Source organism: Manis javanica, chromosome 7, assembly GCF_040802235.1.
Source record: "Manis javanica isolate MJ-LG chromosome 7, MJ_LKY, whole genome shotgun sequence".
NCBI classification, from domain to species: Eukaryota; Metazoa; Chordata; class Mammalia; order Pholidota; family Manidae; genus Manis; species Manis javanica.
In genome coordinates this window covers 50,829,249-50,850,291 of record NC_133162.1, presented here as the reverse complement: position 1 = coordinate 50,850,291, position 21,043 = coordinate 50,829,249, and the positions used below count along the sequence as shown (strand labels likewise).

Here is a 21,043-nt window from a genome sequence, read left to right as displayed (position 1 = left end):
TCATTCACTTCTATTTTCTGCTAATTTATTAGGTGCAGATAATTATGTTGGGTATTATGAAACATACATAAATAAATAGGCTTTGGAGTCTGCTAACCAAAATATTTATTCTCCAGAATGAAAGTATCATATGATAATAAATATCTACAAAGCAAAGTAAATCATGACAAATGTATAAAAGTAGTATGAATTTACTGCTTTGAGAGTTCTGAGGAGGTAGATATTTTTGCTGACTTAAAGGAACAAGGAGAACCTGACATCAAGTGTTTTCATGATCCTTCCAAATCATTCTTGGGGCATGACTTTTCTGAATAAATATTAAAAATGTTAATGTACATGCATTTAATTAGACTGGACTACAAATACTGATACTTTCTAATGTTAGTATTTTCTACCTCAGTTCTGTTAAAGATGGATATTTTTCATGCTTTATCTTTATTTCTGAGTTTGCAGAGTCTAGTGCTGATCTTAAAGTTGCAGATTAATAAATATTTGCTGTTTGAATTTATCATCTATCAATCAGATTTAGAAAAATAAGCATTAAAATTAATAAAGCATAATTGTGCTGAATAATACCACATGGCCTTTGAAATTAGCATAATTATTATTCAGTAAAATGGACAAGGTAAGTCATGCTGTTCTTCACCCATGTTAAACATCACCAATTTAATAATGACTTGGAAAAATGTAATGTCATTGGGGGAATGTAGGATTTAAAAATGGTGACACTGAAAAAAAGACAGTAGATATTTTGCAGAAATTTATAATTTTACTTCTTCCTGATTTGGAATAAAAGTAAAATAATAGGAAATAGTCCTAGCAGTTTTTTATTTAATGGAGTATATACTATATAGTCTTATTTTATTTACAACTGCTTCCCCCTGACCTCATCTCAGGGCTGCTGCTAGAATAGCAGGCAAACAGAAACAACCATTTAAAAACAAGTCTGTGAAAGTCATTGTAAAGGGTAATCCTGAGTTCCCAACTATTACTATGCAAGTAGACTTATTTGGGACTGAAAAAACAACACAGTTTCACCCTTGGGAAAAATTATATCAGGCAAACTGATTGAGTGGAAACTATCCAATAAACTGTTCATGGACTTTACAACCAGTGAACTGTATAAAAAGAGACTCAATTTCCTGAATTGCACGTCAAGAACTAAATTTACATGACATATCCACATGAGTAAACATAACTACTCATGCTGGTACATGAACTCCTTGGAGACAAATGGTATATTACTGAGCAACTGCCTGACCTCCCAGCCAGAGTACTTTGTGTGACTCTGAATGAATATTACTGCCTCGTGGAAAACATTACATAATGTCACTTATATAATTATTGTCTTTCATTAGCAAAGATAAAATAGTTCCACTGTTGCTATCTGTACCAATTTGTACAATAATAATTTCTAAAAACAGAAATAACAATCTTCCAGTAAAGGCAGACTAAGTAAATCATATCCCTTCTCAGAGTATACTAAAAAGCCAGATAAGATATATTCAAATACCAATTTAAAAGAAATGGGATACTAATAAATTCATAAAGAATTACCAGATGTAAGAGAATGTTAAAAAATGAGACAAACAAGAATAGAGTCATTAAAAAGATAAAGTAAAATAAAAATATATCAAATATATTTCATCTAAGAATGAATATAAATAGACTGGAGTTCAATCCTAAGTTAAAGACTATCCCATTTTAAAAAAGACAGACACAAAACTGCTTTTTTATAAGAAACATATCTCAAATACAAAGATGCTGAAAGTTTAAAGGTAAATAAATATAATGGAAACATCAATCTACAGAGAGTTGGTGTAGCTATATTTACACTGCTAAATAAGAATTTAAGGCAAAAACATTAATAAAATTAAGGAGGCATATTTTATAAATTACATATATATATTTTTACAAATTTTATTAATACAGTTAGAGATATTTTATAATGATAAAGTTTTACCCCATATGGAAAACATGTCAATTATATGTTAAGTGTGCAATTAATAGCATAGCCTCAAAATACATAAAGTAAAAAGTGAAGATTCGTAAGGAAAAGAGACATGTCTGAAATACAAGTGAAATATTTTTACAAACTCATCTTAGTACCTGTTAGCATAAGCCAACAAAATTTTGTATGGGTAAGGATGATTTGACTATGGCTAACCTGATTTATGAATATACATACACATACACACAAATAGGAATATATGTATATGTATCACTGCATCCAAAAACTGCATAATATACAAGCATATAAGGAATATATCCAACAATTGACCATAAAACATAAAACATAGAGGTAAAGCAGACGAAATTTGTATCTGGTCTCATTTGAAAACACTTCACCCTTCCCACAGAACTCAACACCCGAACCTCCCACTTCAGATACCTATTATATGCCCAAGATCTCAACTGTTAGTAATAGAATGTTACTGAATACACAGGTTTTATATATATTTTAAATAAATTATACTTCCATTCATAAATGTATAGTTATTGTACAAATTTTGAAAGTAGAAGAAAAGTTTAAAACTTGTAAAAAATATCAATCATACTGATCTTGGTGTAAGAGAATGAGCATGGATTTTTGGAGTCAGACATGAGTCCAGAAGCTGTCTCCAGCCTCCAACAGCTGTATGACTTTGAAGAAAAGTACTTTACTTCTCTCAGCCTCAGTTTCTGCAGGTATTAAATGGTTGGAGCAGTTGTACTAGTTAAGCCTATTTTGGTTATAAATAAATTATTTCTATCTGAAGGAGTATATTCAGAAATTAATTATAGGTATACAAATAGGGTGTCTCACAAATTCGGATATGGAAATATGGTGAGACCTCAAAAAGGTGAAAAATGCATGGGAGGAAATGTGAAAATAAAAAAATAATCATCAGCCATCTCCCATCTCTATGTTCCTTGTCATGGCTAATATGATTCTTTGTCTAGTTCTTAGGTAAGACTGTTTGGTTGTTTAGTTATTTGTTAATATTCATGAAAGGTACTCTAATGGAGCTAAGTTTGGAGGAGTGCTCAGCCTAAGTCAAGTTCATTGTGATGGAGGCAGTAGTCATATTTTATGAAATGTCTGCTTACTTGTAGTTGTTACAGGAATGATGGGGTTTGTGAAGGGTACCTATATAAAAAGAGTATCCATGATTTTGCAGTGATGCTCTGAAAATGAAATATATTTAAATCTTCTGCTGTTTGTTGATAGTTATTATTATAATGATTATCATAAAAATTCAGATTTAACTACTGATTCTATTTTGGTATACTTTGAATCATTTTACTTTTACACATGTGTATGCATATATATATAAAATCTTACTTCTTTTATACTGATATATGTATAAAAATTTAGACAAAATTATGCAATAAAGAAAAGCATATAGATTTTAACTGTTTTCAATAAAAATTATATTCTAAACTTCTTTAAAGATTATTTAAAACTCTTTATAAAGAGCATCTTTTGACTGGCTGTGATTTTATTCTTCATATACAAGTGCTTTCGATTTACCTAACTAACCTTCATCTTCAAAGTGAATCAGAAACTTAGTCTGAACAGATTAAATAGGTGGCAGTAATATTCCAAAATTTTATTGCATGTGATTTATTCCATTTTCAGACAGTGTTATCTGACTGAAAATATATTTTTGATGTCAGATAAAATTCACAAAGGAGAATTAATGGATATGCATATGAGCAGATCCTTCACAAACACAATATGCTGAATTTCAAAATCTGTTAACACTAATTGTTAGTAACATCATTTGGCAACTAATCAAGCCTTGTGCCATTTGTGCTTCGTGCTATCTCTTGTACTGTATAACTGTTATTTTCTTTGGAAGTCTCAAGAAGAGGAAAATAAACAAATTTTCAAAACATTTTTTCTTTCATTTATTTCCTGGCTTAGAATAGGGATTTACAGTGAAAGTAACTCTGGTAGATATATGTATTTTGGGGGATTAGAAGTTGTTAAAGCCCTTGTTGCAATGCATTTATTTATTTATAAAACAGAAGAACTAAAACTATACTATATCAATATAAATAAGTAAAATGGTGCCTGAATTCCTCTTTGTCTCAGTATATTTTGCAATCATGTATCTTTTGGTTAATGTACAGGCTGTATGTATAATCTTGCATTTCTCTGCTCTATTAATGCTGGTTATGAACCCAATGATATCTATGTAATTCTTAAAGTTGTAGATGTTCATAGGCAGATGCTCTAAGTTGAAATGTTCCAAACAGAAAACTGAAGACATTTGCAAGTTAAACCTCTTCAAATTAGGGATAAGTGTTACAACAAGTCAAACATACTCTACTCCCATTTTCTTTTTCCTTTTTCATGGGAAAGTGATTGTATTATGTAACTAATGTGAAATGCAGAGAGGACCCTAGATACTACAAAAGGTGGAATGTTTTATTTTTTATAATGATAGAAATAATTGCTTAAATTATGAGAAATTGAGCTATTACATTGTTTATTTCCTTGATATTCCTAAACATGATGAGGGAATACAATTCCTAAGATTTTTGTTGTCTTTTACTTATCCCAAAGATTTCATGATCTTCCATTTTGCACCAGGGGTTTGAGTACTTGCAAAAATATTAATTATTTTCTGCTGTTTTTGATGTTAAGAGTAATTGGAGTTGTAAAGGGAAACAAAAGATGATGGAGTAGGAAGGTGAGGTGAAAACCTCCCCCACACACACCAAGGAACCAATTACAACAAATACAGTTAATCCTGAAAATGACCTGAAGGCTGCAGTAAAGACCATGTACACCTGGTGAAGAAGAGAAGACCATGCAGGGAATGTTAAAGTGGCAGAGCTGAGATGGAATGGGACCCAAGTTCTTCTTTGCCCAACTCATCCCACAAACAGGAGAGAGAGAAATGGAGCAGGGAGAGGTTAAGTGCTCAGAAACTTTGCAAACCCAGCTTGGAGATCTGCTCTGGGAACACAAGTCCACCTTGCACTGGGCTTTGGTGATTAATGGGCTGGACACCAGAACAGTTAAGGACTCTGGTAGATGGATGCTCCTGCTGCTTGTGTAGGTAAGCATGTTCTGTCAGTCCCCCTGAGACACAACACAGAGGCAGCATTTTGAAAGATTTATGAGCAGTGGGAAAGATCCCAGAGGGGCAAGGGTTGGACAGAGCTCTCTCCACAGGAGAAAGAGCAGGTGGAAATGCTTCCCAGCCCTCCTTTATCCAAACTGGTTGGGTGCTTGCAGGAGTCCCAAATGCTCCACCCCCCTCACTCATGGTTCAGCCTTGAGGCTCTTCCCTGAGCACCGCCAGCATGCCAACCCACTTGGCCCAGCAGCATCAGACTTTGCTGCCTGGCAGGGAGATGGAGACTTTCCCAGCAGTATTAGCTTTTTTTCAGCACAACTGGGGAAAGACTTAAGTGTGCCAACATCAAACATTCCTTTTTCCTTGCTGATAGTCTAGCCCCACACCATGCTCCCCTGCGTACCTACACAACCACCCCATCAGCCCAAACAGCACTGACATTGCTGCTAGACAGGAAAAGGGCAGCCCTACCCACCATAATCCAAGCACAAGGACTCCTGCTCAGCTCACAAAGGGCTAGTAAAGGAGAACTACCACCCTCTGCTGACAGAGATCAGCTACTGCTGACAGAGGGCAGAATGGCAGCCCCAAAAATAGCCCACCAATTGAAACTGGAGCTCCACTTCAAAGGAGAACCAGGTACAGGTAAGCAAAGAGTATTGAGGATCTGGGCACCACAGGATGCCTTCTTCCTAAAGACGTTTCTGTCTAGACCAGGAAGCATAGTGGATCTAACTAATACAAAGGAAGAAACACAGAAACCCTGACAAAATGAGGAGGCAGATGAATATGTTCCAAACAAAACCACAGGATAAGACACCAGAAAGAGGGCTAAATGAAATGGAGGTTACCAATCTTCTTGATAAATATTTCAAAATAACAGATCTGTGGAAAAGTATTGATGATCTCAGGGGGGACTTCAACAAAGAGATAAAAGAGCTGCTCAGAGCTGAAGAATACAGTCTCTGAAAAGAAAAATACAGTGGTGGTAATGACTAAGATTGCTACAAATAGAGGAGACAATCAATGAGATGGAAATTAGAGATCAGGTAAACAATGAAGCTGAGGAACAGAGAGAAAAAGAATCTCTAATACTACGAGGATGCTAAGAGAACTGTTCAACAACTCCAAATGAAACAACATTCCCATAATTGGGGTACCAAAAGAAGAGAGACACAATGAGTAGAAACACTCTTTGAAGAAATGATTGCTGAAAACTTCCTCAATCTGGGGAAGAAAACAGACACTCAGCCTCTGGAACCACAGAAGGCCCCTTACAAAAGGAGCACCAGGTAGACAACACCAAAACATGTAATTAAAATGAGAGAGATTAAGGATAGAGTATTGAAAGCAACTAGAGAGAGGCAAAAAACTTCTTCTAAGGGAAACCCCATCAGGCTATCAACAGACTTCTCAGGAGAAATTCTACAGGCCAGAAGGGAGTGGCATGAAATATTTAATTATTTGAAACAAAAGGACCACCAGCCAAGAATCCTATACACAGCAAGGTTATTATTCAAGATTAAAGGAGAGATTAAGAATTTACCAGATAAATGAAGGCTGAAGGAATTCACTAAACCCACCTTATAAGATATGTTAAAGGGACTGCTGTAGATGGAAATATTCTTAAGCCTAAACAGTTTTCACCATTGAAAATAAACCCACAGTAAAGGTTATAAGCCAATTATTTACCAAGCAAGTATGAAGTTAAAACAAAGTAGTAAAGCAAACTCTGCACAAAATCAAAGAATACATAAAAAATGCTGATGATGACATCTACTACATAAAATGTGGAGGAGGAAGAATAATAAAAATGAAGAACTTTTAGATTGTGTTTGAAATAGAGTGATCGCCAACTTAATATAGGCTGTTACATAGTTAGGAAAATCTATGAACCTTATAATAACCACAAACCTAAAGCCTATAATAGATACACAAAAAATAAAAAAAAAATAAATCCAATCAAAAATAGGAAAGAAAACCACCAAATTACAGGAGAAGTGTTTAAAAGAGGAAGAAAAGTTCAGAGGACCTACAAAAACAACCAGGAAACAATTAATCTATCACTCATTACCTTAAATGTAAATAGACTGAATGCACCACTCAAAAGACATGGAGTGGCAGAGGGATAAAGAAAGAAGACCCATCTATAGGTTGCCTACAAGAGACTCATTTCAGACCTAAAGTCATAGACAGACTGAAAGTGAAGGGATGAAAAATGATATTTCATGCAAATAAAAGGGAGAAAGAAGCAGGAGTACCAATACTTGTACCAGACCAAATAAACTTCAGAACAAAGAGAGTTAACAAGAGACAAGAGCACTATGTAATGATAAAGGGGTCAGTCCAACAGAAGGATATAATAATTATAAATATCTGTGCACCCAATATAGGAGCATACAAATATGTAAAATAAACAGAACTAAAGGGAAAAGTAGCCTGCAGCCCATTCATATTAGGGTACTTTACATACCACTTGCATCAATGGACAGATCATCCAGACAGAAAATAAATAAGGATACAGAAACACTGAACAGTGCAGTAGGTCAGATAGACTTAACAGTATCTACAGAGCGTCCCACCTAAAGCACCAGGATACACATTTTTCTCAAGTGCACATGGAATGCCCTCCAGAATAGATCACAAACTAGGCCCATAAAAGAGATTCAGTAAATTCAAAGAGATTGAAATTGTATCAAGTCACTTCTAAGACCACAATGGTATGAAACTGGAAATAAATTACACAAAGAAAACAAACAAAAAATACCCACAATCACATGGAGAGAACTTGCTTCTAAATAATTAGTGGATTAATGAACAAATAAAAAGAGAAACTAAGCAATATGTGGAGACAAATAATAAAAATACAAGAGTTCAAAATTTGTGGGATGTTGCAAAAGCAGCTCTAAGAGGGGAGTATATATCAACACAGGACTACCTAAAGAAGCAAAAAAAATCTACAATAAATAGTCTAAACTCACAAATAAACTAGAAAAAGAATAACTAATGAAACTCAAAGTTAGTAGAATGAGGGACATAGTAAAGATCAGAGTAGAAACAAAAAAGGGAAGAATAAAATAATAGAAAAAATCAATGAAACCAAGAGCTACTTCTTTGAGAAGATAAAAAAGACGAACTGCTAGCCAGACTTATCAAGAAAAAAGGACGGCACAAATAAGTCAGGAGCAAAAGAGGAATAGTCACCACTGATACCACAAAGATACAAAGAATTATTAGAAAATTCAATGAAAAATTATATGCCAATAAATTGGACAACCTAGAACAACTGGACAAATTCCTAGAAAAGTACAACCTTCTGAGACTGACCCAGAAAGAAACAGAAAATCTGAACAACCAATATCCAGTAATGAAATTGAACTGGTAGTCAAAAAAATCCCAACTAACAAAAGTCCAAGACTATATGGTGTCACAGCTGAATTATACCAAACATTTATAGAAGAGCTAATACCCATCCTTCTCAAAGTATTCCAAAATGTAGAAAAGGAAGACATACTTCCAAACTCATGCTATGACACCAACATAATTCTAATACCAAACCAAAGACACTACAAAGAAAAAAAAAAGAAAAAGAAAAGTATAGACAATTATACCTGATGAACATAAATGCAAAAATGCTCAATGATATATCAGCAAACTAAATTCAAAAATACATCAACAGGATCATCCATCATGACCAAGTGGAATTCATTCCAGGGATGCAAGGATGATACAATTTTTATAAATCAAACATCATATATCACATTGACAAAAAGAAGGGTAAAAACCACAATATCATATCAATAGATGCTGAAAAAGCATTTGACAAAATTCAACATCCATTCATGATAAAAACTCAACAAAATGAGTAGAAAGGGTATGTACCTCAGTGTAACAAAGGCCATATATGACAAACCCAATGCTAACATCATACTCAATGGCAAAAAACTAAAACCTTTTCCTCTAAGATCAGGAACAAGACATTGATGTCCACCCTTACCACTTTTATTCAACATAGTACTGGAGGTCCTAGCCACAGTAGACAAGGTAAAGAGATAAAAGGCATCCATATTTGTAAGGAAAAAGTTAAACTGTCACTATTTGCAGATGACATGATATTATACATAGGAAAGTCTAAACACTCTACCAAAAAACTATTAAAATAACAGGACTCAGCAAAGGTGCAGGATACAAAATTAATACACAGAAATCTGTTACATTCCTATATTACAACAACAAACTAACAGAGATATCAGGAAAACAATTACATTTGCAGCTGCATCAAAAAGAATAAAATACCTAGGAATAAATCTAAGGTGAAAGACCTGTGCTCTGAAAACTATAAGGTACTCATGAGAGAAATTAAAAAGAATTATAAAGATTACTTCTTCTACGTTATGGAAAATGGATTAAGGAGGGTAAGGATGGGGAGTCTATTTTAGGAGATTATTGTTTAAGTGTGCAATAGTAAGGGAGGTCTTCTGTCCTCAACTAAGACATTCAATGTTCACTCCTACAGCTCATCCTCTCTGACTTCTGCATCTTATGCCAGCATTGTTGGGGGAGAAGTGGGGGGGTGTTGAGTCTATTCTCCTCTGGTCTTGTCCCCACCACAACAAAGAACTGGAGGGCAGAGACACCTTAGTGAAGCAGAGCCAAAGTTTTATTTGAATCTACTCCAAGGGAGGAGCAGACCAGAGTCAAGGTAGACAAAGGCAGGTTTACTTGAAAAAAGCAGAAAGGAAGGAAAAACAGTATTAATTCTTCCTATCAGTGTCACCTGGGGTCCAGTGTCTGCTTGAATCTTCTAATGGGGATGATTTTATTTGTGTCCTTTATCAAACTGCATAAACTGACTTCTATTTTTAGTTATCAAATACTATTTTTGCATTTTAAGTGGTTTCTCTAGGCTTTACAATATACATCTTAATTTATAAGAGTCAGCTTCAGATTTACATGAGCTTAATTCCAGTAATATATAGAACTTTTATTCTTATATACTTCTCTTCCCTTTTCCTTCTTTTGTGGTATTATTATTATGCATATTACACCTATTATTGTTACAAACCCAACAATACACTGTTATAATTATTACTTAACTGTCATCATTTATAGCAAAGTAACTATAATTAAGGATCCTTATTATATACTTGAAAGTTCCTAGTAGCATAAATCTATTAGTGTTAATTATGTGATAAGGTTTTAGTTAATGTTACTGTGGTAATTAACCATTTTGCACCATATATAAGTGTATCAAATGAGCACATTTATATCTTAAACATTTGCAATGTTCTATGTCAATCATAACTTATAAAGCTGACACACACATATATAAAGTTGATATAAAATATTTATATATACACAATTTGTTTTATTTAATAAAATGCATGTATATCAATAAATATCTTAATACAACTTCCTCCAACCCCTCACTAAATGCCAACACTGAATTTGCCACATGTGCAGGCAGGATGTTGCAGGGCGCTCTACTTGTGGAACCATTGCTCTGTGAGACTTTCCTAATACAACAGGGCAAGGTATAGGAATCCTGCCGACAACAAAGAGCCAGCTAAAAAACTCAACCAATTCCACACATTCTAAGGAAAAACAACATGTCAGATTCCCTCCCTAAGGGCTACTAAGCAGCAGCCAACTGGGCCCTGTCAACAACCCTGCTGCAGCCTGCAGACTCAGTCTCCAGATGGAGTTCTGAGTATCACTGGTGCTGTGAAGAGCACTGTGTCTGCGTGAGAGCCCTTTCAAACAGACCCATATTCCCCCACGAAGGCAGGAGCTCAGGAAGACAGGAACTGCATGAGAGGAAGATTGTCTTCTCAGCCCCCAGCTGGGTACTGGGTGAGCTTAGTGGGAGAGAGTTTCAGTTTTTCAAGTGAATAAAATATTTCTGTAAGTGTGTCACTTAAATTTATATTTTCAGGAATGAGGGGAAAGAAATATGGTTTAACTAATGGGTCCTTTGAGGTCAAGTCTCATTTCTTACCTTCACATTTCCAGATATATCAATTTTAAAAAGTAACATTATGAGAAAGCTATTTTAAATTAGATAGTCTATATTATACAGCTACAAATTTAAAGATGTTGGTTTTCAGGTAAGATCAAACAGTTGGTTACTGCCAGCAAATGCTTCAACTGTTTAACTGAAACTCTCTAATTTAGTTTTTAAATCAAATTACATGCAGTGAAATTCATTGTTTGTAGTATATGGTTCTACGAGTTTTAACAAATACATCTGGTCACATAACCACCATCCACATCAGGATGTGGAGCCATTCCATAATCCCCCAAAGTTCCTTTGTGCTGCCATGAGGAATATTCTTTGTGGCACTTAAGATACTGCCTGTCATCTGACAAGGCAATTTGCTTTAAGACTAATACAGGCTTGTCACAGTTGGAAAGTGAGGCAAAATATCCCGAAGTGAAAAAATATATATATATATCCCAAAGAGAGTATCAGTGAATCTGATTTCTCAGATGAAAGTAATATTTTAAATTTTACTGAAGTGGATAATGGTACATGCCTTCCAACAAGAGGCATTCTAAGCATGTCTATCTCTAACTCTGTAGGGGTAGAGTTCATTAGCTGACCTTGTTTTTCCAACTGTAAACAACTAGAAAATGTGATTACCAAGCCTGCCTCTGGCTGTCAAGTTTATAGCTTCTTCTGTTTCCTAGATATTGGAAATTACCTGCTTCTACAGAATCCTATGGTCAACTTTCCTGCCTATACTGGTCTCCATATGTTTGATACTTTGTTCCAGTATTGAATGGGATCTCCTAAACACCATTAACTGTGGAATATTGGGGAGCAGAAGACTAAGTAAGCATGTAGTTCAGCATTTTCCAGCTACAGTTAATACTCAGAACCTCTAAATGTACAAGTATGGGTGTCCCATGTTTACCCACCACCACTTCATATAAGCTGTTCCACTTGGTATACATCATATATAGCAAAAGATTCCACAAAAAGATTTCCAAAATTTCTCATCTGCAGAAATGAATTGAATTACAAATTATACTAGAGAGAAAAAATTTCTTTAATACATTCAGGATTTAAATAGGAGATAAACCATGTTTGTGGATGAAAATTCTTAAAGAAAACAATATAAATTATGACTTCATTAATTTACAACTTCACTAAACTATTTTAATTTTATTCCCAAACGGAGAAATTTTGTAACTGAACAGAATCATTCAAGTACATATATTTTATATGCATGTATGTATTTAAATGTGTGTGAAACAGGAGTATTTAAAATGGCACTCATTTGATAGGTTGGAGAAACAAGTATGCTTGTATATCTGTCTTTCCATAATAAAATATTACAAGCGTTTTGGAAATTTGGAATTACCTATAAAATATAAGCTGCACATATTATTTGACTTAAAATTCAACTTCAAAAAGTCTAGAACTAATTGAATGAGCTTATGATAATCTGCACAACTATGTTCATTACAGCACTGCTGGCAAAAGTATGTAACAAGAATACCTTAAAAGGAACTGTGTATATTTGTATATATTTATATGAAGATATACCATTGACTGCTAAATGAAAAAGCTAGTTGCACAGAATATCTTGATTTTTTCCTTCTATTTTTATCTATTTAGCCTGATTTTTTTTCTCTCTTTCTAAACCAAAACTTTTATTTTTCTCTCTCAGCTCTGTCTTCATATCGTCTTTTTCTTTGTGTGCCTGCATCAAATCTTCTTTTATAAGGGCACTTGTGATGACATGTAGGGCTCAATCAGATAATTTATATAGAGAGATATATATGCATATGTATATATGTATATCTATATACTATGTATATACCTATATGTATTATTACATGCATGTGTTGGTATATATGTATATACATATGCACATATATGCATATATCTATATATACACATGCATATACTTACATGTGATTTTAGTATAGTTGTATATTAAATACTTGTATATTCATATATGAATATTTATACATAGTAAACATTTTTAGAGCAGATAAGTATGTATCAAACAATCCACATATCTAAGAATCCTTTTAGTCCTTTTAGTGGTTAGTTTGAAAAACCTGTGGCCTTTTGAAAAATCATAGGCAGTGTCTCCTGCTCTTAGTATCTGTTGATCAATACATGTAAGTGAAAAAGTCCAGTGGGTGGGACATAAGAGTTTCAAAATAACTTCAACTCTAAACTTCAGTTTGCTTTTCCTTCAAATGTCATGTGTCAGAAGGATTTACCTGCACAAGTGTCCTTCATAGCGTCTATGTAAATATTTCAAAGAGCTGATATAAACATAGTAGTCACTTCAATAAAGGAAAAATTTTTGCACTTACTCAGATTTTGCATCCTCCCATTAAATGGGCATGGAATAGTGCTAGACTCAAAGGTTCTTTTTAAACCTTGGCTTTCTTCACTGATTAAAAAAAAATGCAGGTTAGATTAGGGTAACAAATATAAGTCTAACATGTAACCCAAGAGCAGACTGTTCCAATATTTTATCCCTAATACTTATGATAAATTATTATTCTCATATTTAAAGGAAATTGTGGGTTACAAAGTGTGAATATTGTGTCCACGTTTCTCAGCAGTAGATGGGATTTGCACTCAGGACTTTTATCTGCCAAATCTCTTTCCAGAGAACCAGACTATATAAAGCAGATCAGATAAGTAACTGTTTAAATCTCTTCCTACTTCAAACCCTACAGGTTTCCCATTTAACACTGACGTAAATATCAAATTATTCAACATATTCCTCTTAGAGCACTGGTCCCATGTGGTCCCCTTCTTTCTCTCCAGTTCTTAATGCTCACGTTCTGTCCTCAGCCAGGGTTCCCAGCACGGGCTGCCTGAGACTCACGTGGGAACAATCTGAACATTCCTGGCCATGAATTTGTACTATAGTTGGACAAGATGTTCCCACTGGGGGAAATGGTTTAAAAGGAACATGAGAACTTTCTGCATTAGCATTTACAACTTTATAAATTCTCCACTGATCTCAAAATGAAAAGCTTAATAAAAAACAAATTTCCAACGGAGCTCATCATGCTCAATGCCGCCGAACACCAAGGGTCTACAGTGTGCACCCAGCCACAGTTCCCACATCCAGTCTTCTGCCCCTGCTCGAGCTTTCCTCCACCTCAGGGTCCCAAAGCGGTCCTGGCCTCCTCTTGTACATCTGGGCGTGTCAGATCCAATCGATCGGAGCCTCCTGCTGAGGGGAGATCCATTAAGCATTTTCTGGCAAGGCATCTCGTCCGTGCACGGTGAGCCTGCAGGCAGACACAGACCCCCCGAGGACCTCCCCCACCCGAGCCGTCTATCCTACCCCCCGCAACAGCCTCACTAGGAGGCCAACAGCGGGGTCTCCTCGGCCGGTGGAGCAGGTGGAGGAGGACAGGCAAGCAGAACAGGCGCATGCCCAAAACTGCAGCCCTCACTCCACGGCCTCCCCTGCTCTGGGCAGTCAGGTGGGGGATCTGCAGACGCGGTCCCAGGGCGCAGCGTGGCCGTGAGAGCTGCTCCAGGTAGGCCCTTCCTGAAAGAACTACTACTACTTTCTGAGGGAAAACTGGAACTCCAAAGCGAGTATTTCTTTCAATGCAAACAGGCTCCTTGTGGGCTGAGCCAAGGGTGGGGAAAGTGAGCAGCTTCTTTTCAAATGAGCAGAGAGGCCTTGTCCTGGTGTTTTTCTCAAGTCTTTCAGAGGCCTTCTGTTCACCTGTATGTCTTGATGATCTGCGGTTTGAGGTAAGAAAAAAAGAAATAGTTCACTGTGATTAGGAATCTATGGGAGTAGAGGAGCTCCTTTACCTGTAACAGACTTTCGTTTGTAAGAAATGGCCTTGTCCCTGCACCTTGTGTCATAAACATTCCTATGGGTTCTTTCCACAGACTTGATAAGATACATTTCTTCTCATCATGGATCAAAGCTATTTTCATCATTGCCCTGGAATTTCCTCTTTATTCGGGTGAGTAACATTTTCAGTCCTGGGTGAGACCTTCCACATAGCTTAGAAAATGCAGGAAACAGGAGTGGAGGAGCTTGTTCTATGGATCGGCAATACTTGAACTGGCAAAATGTTACAAATGCCTTTCTTGAAATTGTCTCAGGGGATTGATTGCTTTTTCTCATTTCCCACCTTAGAGCAGTGGAGATGAAGAGGTAGGTTGAAAAAAACAGTCAGTATAATTTACCTCTTTGTTCATCTGTGACTCAAGATATTTGTTTGTTTGTTTGTTTTTTATTTTATGGAGGTCAGAATCCGTGGTAGCTAAATGCAGAATGTGGGGAGTGATGAGGTCTTCTAGATCTAGTATTCCTTGACAATCTGATTTGTTTTTCGTGAGTTCTGAGTCCACTAAAGGCAAGGCATTGTAGGAGACAGCTTACTGATCCTTCTGCTGACAACTTATCTTCCTTAGAGCAGGATGGGCTATGAATTTCAGAACCAAGTACCTTTAATGCTTTGGTTAGATCCCTTATATTAGGCCTGCATACTAATTAATTAAGTAGTAGTTAATTCCTTCATATTAAGTGAATTTATGCCAGGCATATTAAGTCGCATTAAGTAAGTATTCTCTGTGATGTCATATCTAGAAAAATGAAAAACAAACTGTGGTATTTTTGGAGGGTTTGGTGATTATTAAAAAATACATAAAATTATTTTTCACAGAGTGAGATAAATTTGGAATTTTTTTTTTTCATATTTGGATTTTCATGAATTGTTTTGATACTGCCCCTTTCAAGGTTCACCTCATGTGCAGGGTCCTGAATAGGCAACTGAAGTAGCATTTTGCTCATAGAGGATATAGGTACTTCCCACCAGACTCTCTGATTATTTTCTCATCTTCTGCTTTTTTTTAAATTTATTTTTTGTGTGTTGGTTGCAGAAATGGCTTTTGTACCAGCACCAGACATTTGTAAATTGGTAAGTTAATATTACTAATTTGGGAATTGAAATAAGTAACTTTTAATTTTTTTGTATTGTGTGAACAGCAAATTTCAACAAACAGAATGTACAACAGAAGATCCTTTAAGAAGTATAAACAAAACAAAAAAGCTTGTGTTATTATTAAACTAATTCTAGAAATAAACCTTGCCAGACATATAAGATCATTTGACCTTACAGACAAGGTACAAATATTCCATTATTTAAAAATTCCATTATTGGGCATAAACCTTGTCATATACAAGCATCTGATATGGGCTAAAGGGAGTTTAATGTAGAATTGTTTGTTCTAGCAAAACAAGGATTTTTAAAAAACAACTTTCCACTTAAAGATGTATAAAATAATAATTTTCATGTATGTACAGACATACATACGTACAAATGAAATATGACATAGAGGTGGAGAAAACGAATTACAGTTCTAAACATCTGGGTAGATGAAGGCTTCAAAGATGTTTAAAAGGCAGTTCAGTAAGAATACACACAATATTGTTTATTTATGTAAATTACCAAACCAACACTTAACAAATTCCATGTTTATCTAGAGTTATATATACACATATGCAAATACTTATATATGAATACATACATATGTGGCGATCATTTGACACTACTGTATCATCTAGTAGTGAAACTATTCAGAAAGACAAAGAAATGATAAAAATTTCAGTTTTATGATTTCTTGTGGTAAGAAACGATGGGGAAAATCTGACCCAGGTATGAAAAGAAATGGGGCACAGCGGCTAAATTATAAAAATACATTCAGCCATTTGCTTGTTTTTTTAAAAAATAATTTTGGGTTTGTGAAAAATACACCAGTGGTATTTTATGTCTAAGTGAGTTGTGGGTACGTTGTTTATTTGTAAACCCCAGTATAGAATATATTTCATTTTGAAGCATGACATTTTGCATTAAGAATAACATTTTGCTCAAAAAGTTCATTATCTGATAAATTCTGTTGTCTCTTTATGTTTAACAGCCAGACTGTAGTGTGTATGCAGACCAACCACATTTTTGTACAAGGGAAACGGATCCAGTCTGTGCAACCGATGGCCAAACTTATTCTAACAGATGCGTTTTCTGCAGTGAAAAATTGTAAGAACACGAGAGTTATATTGGCTCTTACAAACTAATGAAGAAACCATCATAAAATGATAGAAGACTCCATGTTTCTGAAAGCTTAGGCACAGTACATATGGAAGAAATTGTACTCTTTGTAAAAGCCATAGAAACACACTTGTAACTTTTCCTGAAGTTCTCACTTCTAAAAGTTTTTTTATATTTGTTCTTTCTAATATAATTCTGCGGGACATTACACAAATACAGAAATCAATTTAACTTTTTAATCACTCTGATTACTAATGGCAGTCTAATGATCAATATGATGTAATTCCAAAGTCCAGATGATAAATGATAATCTCTGTTATGTAGCTTCAGGCTACAGGGAACATAACTGGGCAAGAAACCCTACTGACTACAGAACTCTGAAGTCCATTACAACAGGCCCATTTATGTCAGGAAGAGACTCCTCTGATGGTCCACTCGGTCTCCTGAGCTTCATAATAGACTGCAAACCTTCCTTAGAGAGTAGGGTATTCGAGGACCCTTCCCTCCAACCTGTATCCTTCACTTGGAAGTAGTTTGTAATCTAAAAGTCTGGTTAACCTCTCTGCCTCCCCATTTCCTCTTATAGGTGCTTCTCTCATTAATCCCAGAATTGTTTTCTGCCTCTAGAGAAACACTAAGACAATCTGTAAGCCTCTCCTCTCTCAGGGATGGGCAGATCCCAAGACTGAATTAGGCCTGAGTATGTAGGAGAGTCAAGCAGCCACAGGCTGAGGGGTAACATGTGCAGAGACAGGGGCAGGCGGAGCCCAGCTGTTTGTGAAGTGGGACACCGCACCTCCACCCTGTCCCACAGTCTAATCCTCCTCATTGGGATGTATGCAGTACAATATCCAGGTAATTTTAAATGTTCTTTCAATAATTTACTTTTCTTTCTCTTTTTCTTTCTTTATAGAGAAAATAATGGAAAGTTTGAATTTAGTCACTATGGTGCATGCTGATTCTGCCTGAACTACGCATTCCTATGGCTTTTACTGCAATCCTATTTTGTGATGGATTCTACAACCAATTAAGGTTTTGAATTCCTAGATGACCAAGCAAAGCCTTCTATGCTACACAAATGGAGCAGAGAATGATGAAGAATATATCCAACTCTAAGAACCTGTGATTGAAAGATTCTTATTCTCTATGTCCAATTATTCAATTACAGTTCAAAAACTTGTGCGTTTGATAACATAAAATGTAAAGCAATTTAAAATCATAAATATTTCAATCAATAAAATGTTAAATATTATCTTTATTAAAATACCCTTTCTTTCATTGGTTAGTGGGTTAAAACACATAAATACTTTTGGAAACTATAATTACAGAAACATTTTCAAAGGTAAACAAATAATACATTACTTGTGTGTTTCTTAAAAATGCAGACACCTGGGCTCCTCTTTATCCTGAAGAATCAAAACCTCCAGAAAAGGGATCTGGAAACGTGAATTCTAACATTTATTCCAGGTTAATCTTATTATCACAAATGTTACACAATATGGTCTTAAATTCTAAAACATAGGTCATATGTGTAATTGAGTGAATTACAGAGCTACTTAAAAATTTCTGAGGTTTGGGAGAAAAAAGTATATTATTTTCCTTCCATCTCACAAATCAGTCAAGAGACAATTTGGTGAGCCTATCCATTTAGGGTCCCAAGCTGATGCTTCTCCATTTCTCTCCATCTGTCAATCAAGAAGAAGCAGTCTTTACTTCTCTAAGATGCTCATTTAAAGCTTGATTTTAATGGCAGACATGTAGATTGACTACTAGAAGACAAGTATCAATTTGCTATGATATCAGGTCTGCTCTACAAATTGTTAGTAAATATTTTCACCTCTAAAAGAGTGTTCTATGAGGAGGTTACTTACTCATTTACGTTCATAGAATTAATTCTTAATGAAAGTATACATGTGGTTGTACATTTTTAGAGTCACATTATAAAAATGTATTCAGGGGGCGGAGCCAAGATGGCGGCGTGAGTAGAGCAGAGGAACTCTCCTCCCAAAACCACATAGAATTATGAAAATATAACAAAGACAACTTCCTAAAATAGAGACCAGAGGACACAGGACAACATCCAGACCACATCCACACCTGCGAGAACCCAGCGCCTCGCGAAGGGGGTAAGATACAAGCCCCGGCCTGGCGGGACCGGAGCACCCCTCCCCCCGGCTCCTGGTGGGTGGAAAGAAACCAGAGCAGTTTTTTTTTTCTTTTTTGGCGAGTGCTTTTTGGAAGCCTTAAAGGGACAGGGATCCCAATAGCAGGAAAACAGGGCAGTAAGGCCAGTGAGCGGGTGCCTGAGACTGGCGCCTGAGGACAAAGAAAATCGCGTGTTTTTCCCTTTTTTTTTTGGTGAGTGCTTTTTGGAAGCCTTAAAGGGACAGGGACCCCAATACTAGGGAAACAGGGCAGCAAGACTGGTGAGCAGGTGGAAAGAAACCGGAGCAGTTTTTTTTTTCTTTTTTGGCGAGTGCTTTTTGGAAGCTTTAAAGGGACAGGGATCCCAATAGCAGGGAAACAGGGCAGTAAGGCCAGTGAGCGGGTGCCTGAGTCCGGCACCTGAGGACAAAGAAAATTGCGTGTTTTTCCCTTTTTTTTTTGGCGAGTGCTTTTTGGAAGCCTTAAGGGGACAGGGAACCCAATACTAGGGAAACAGGGCAGCAAGACAGGTGAGCAGGTGCCCGAGACCGGCGCCTGAGGACAAAGAAAATCGCGTGTTTTTTTTCCTTTTTTTTTCTTTTTTCTCTTTCATTGTTGCTGTTGTTGTTTTGGTTTGGAGAGGGCTTTTTGGAAGTCTTAAAGGGGCAGGACAGGACACTTAGCCCAGAGGCAGGGAATCTGGGGATCTCTGGGCACTCTAACCCCCTGGGCAAAAGGGAGCACAGAGGCCCATTACAGAGATAAATAGCCTCCCGGCCACTCCAAATCCAACAGGGCTCCACCATTTTGGAGGAGCAGCCCCAACCAGGCCATGCCCACAGCAACAGCGGATATAAACTCCATGGCAACCAGACAGATAGCAGAAGCCCTGTCTGCGCACAGCTGCCAAAAATAAGCCACTAGAGGTCGCTATTCTCCCAGGAGAGGAAGACCACAAACCAACAAGAAGGAAAGCTCTCCCAGCTGTCACTAGTACCAGCTCTGCAAACTATCTCTATCACCATGAAAAGGCAAAACTACAGGCAGACAAACATCACAGAGACAACACCGGAGAAGGAGACAGACCTAACCAGTCCCTCTGAAAAAGAATTCAAAATAAAAATCATGAATATGCTGACAGAGATGCAGAGAAAAATGCAAGAGCAATGGGATGAGATGCAGAGAAAAATGCAAGAGCAATGGGATGAGGTCCAGAGAGAGGTCACAGATGTCAGGAAGGAGATCACAGAAGTGAAACAATCCCTGGAAGGATTTATAAGCAGAATGGATAAGATGCAAGAGGCCACTGAAGGAATAGAAACCAGAGAACAGGAACGTATAGAAGCTGACATAGAGAGAGATAAAAGGATCTCCAGGAAAGAAACAACACTAAGAGAACTATGTGACCAATCCAAAAGGAATAATATTCGTATTATATGAGTAACAGAAGAAGAAGAAAGAGGAAAAGGGATAGAAAGTCTCTTTGAAGAAACAATTGCTGAAAACTTCCCCAAACTGGGGGAGGAAATAATCGAACAGACGACGGAAATACACAGAACCCCCAACAGAAAGGATCCAAGGAGGACAACACCAAGACACATAATAATTAAAATGGCAAGGATCAAGGACAAGGAAAGAGTTTTAAAGGCATCTAGAGAGAAAAAGGTCACCTATAAAGGAAAACCCATCAGGCTAACATCAGACTTCTCAACAGAAACCCTACAGGCCAGAAGAGAATGGCATGATATATTTAATGCAATGAA

The 21,043-nt window shown here is 36.3% G+C and overlaps 1 protein-coding gene and 1 long non-coding RNA gene across 2 annotated transcripts in view; one reads left to right on the top strand and one right to left on the bottom strand.

Moving 5' to 3' along the window:
• Positions 1-21,043, bottom strand: part of LOC140850408 (uncharacterized) — a 206,981-nt gene that overhangs the window by 88,596 nt on the left and 97,342 nt on the right. The gene's annotated exons all lie outside the window — the stretch shown is intronic.
• On the top strand, positions 14,851-20,200 carry LOC140850574 (sperm-associated acrosin inhibitor-like). The gene is made up of 4 exons (XM_073241681.1): positions 14,851-15,047; positions 15,970-16,007; positions 17,008-17,123; positions 18,049-20,200. Exons 1-4 carry the CDS (start codon positions 14,954-14,956, stop codon positions 18,092-18,094), a joined length of 294 nt encoding a protein of 97 aa, XP_073097782.1. The 5' UTR covers positions 14,851-14,953; the 3' UTR covers positions 18,095-20,200.

Coding starts and splice junctions, on each gene's coding strand:
- LOC140850574 (XM_073241681.1), top strand. CDS start 14,954: ATGGGTTCTTTCCACAGACTTGATAAGATACATTTCTTCTCATCATGG. Junction 15,048..15,969: donor GGAATTTCCTCTTTATTCGG/GTGAGTAACATT, acceptor TGTTGGTTGCAG/AAATGGCTTTTGTACCAGCA. Junction 17,124..18,048: donor GTTTTCTGCAGTGAAAAATT/GTAAGAACACGA, acceptor CTTTCTTTATAG/AGAAAATAATGGAAAGTTTG.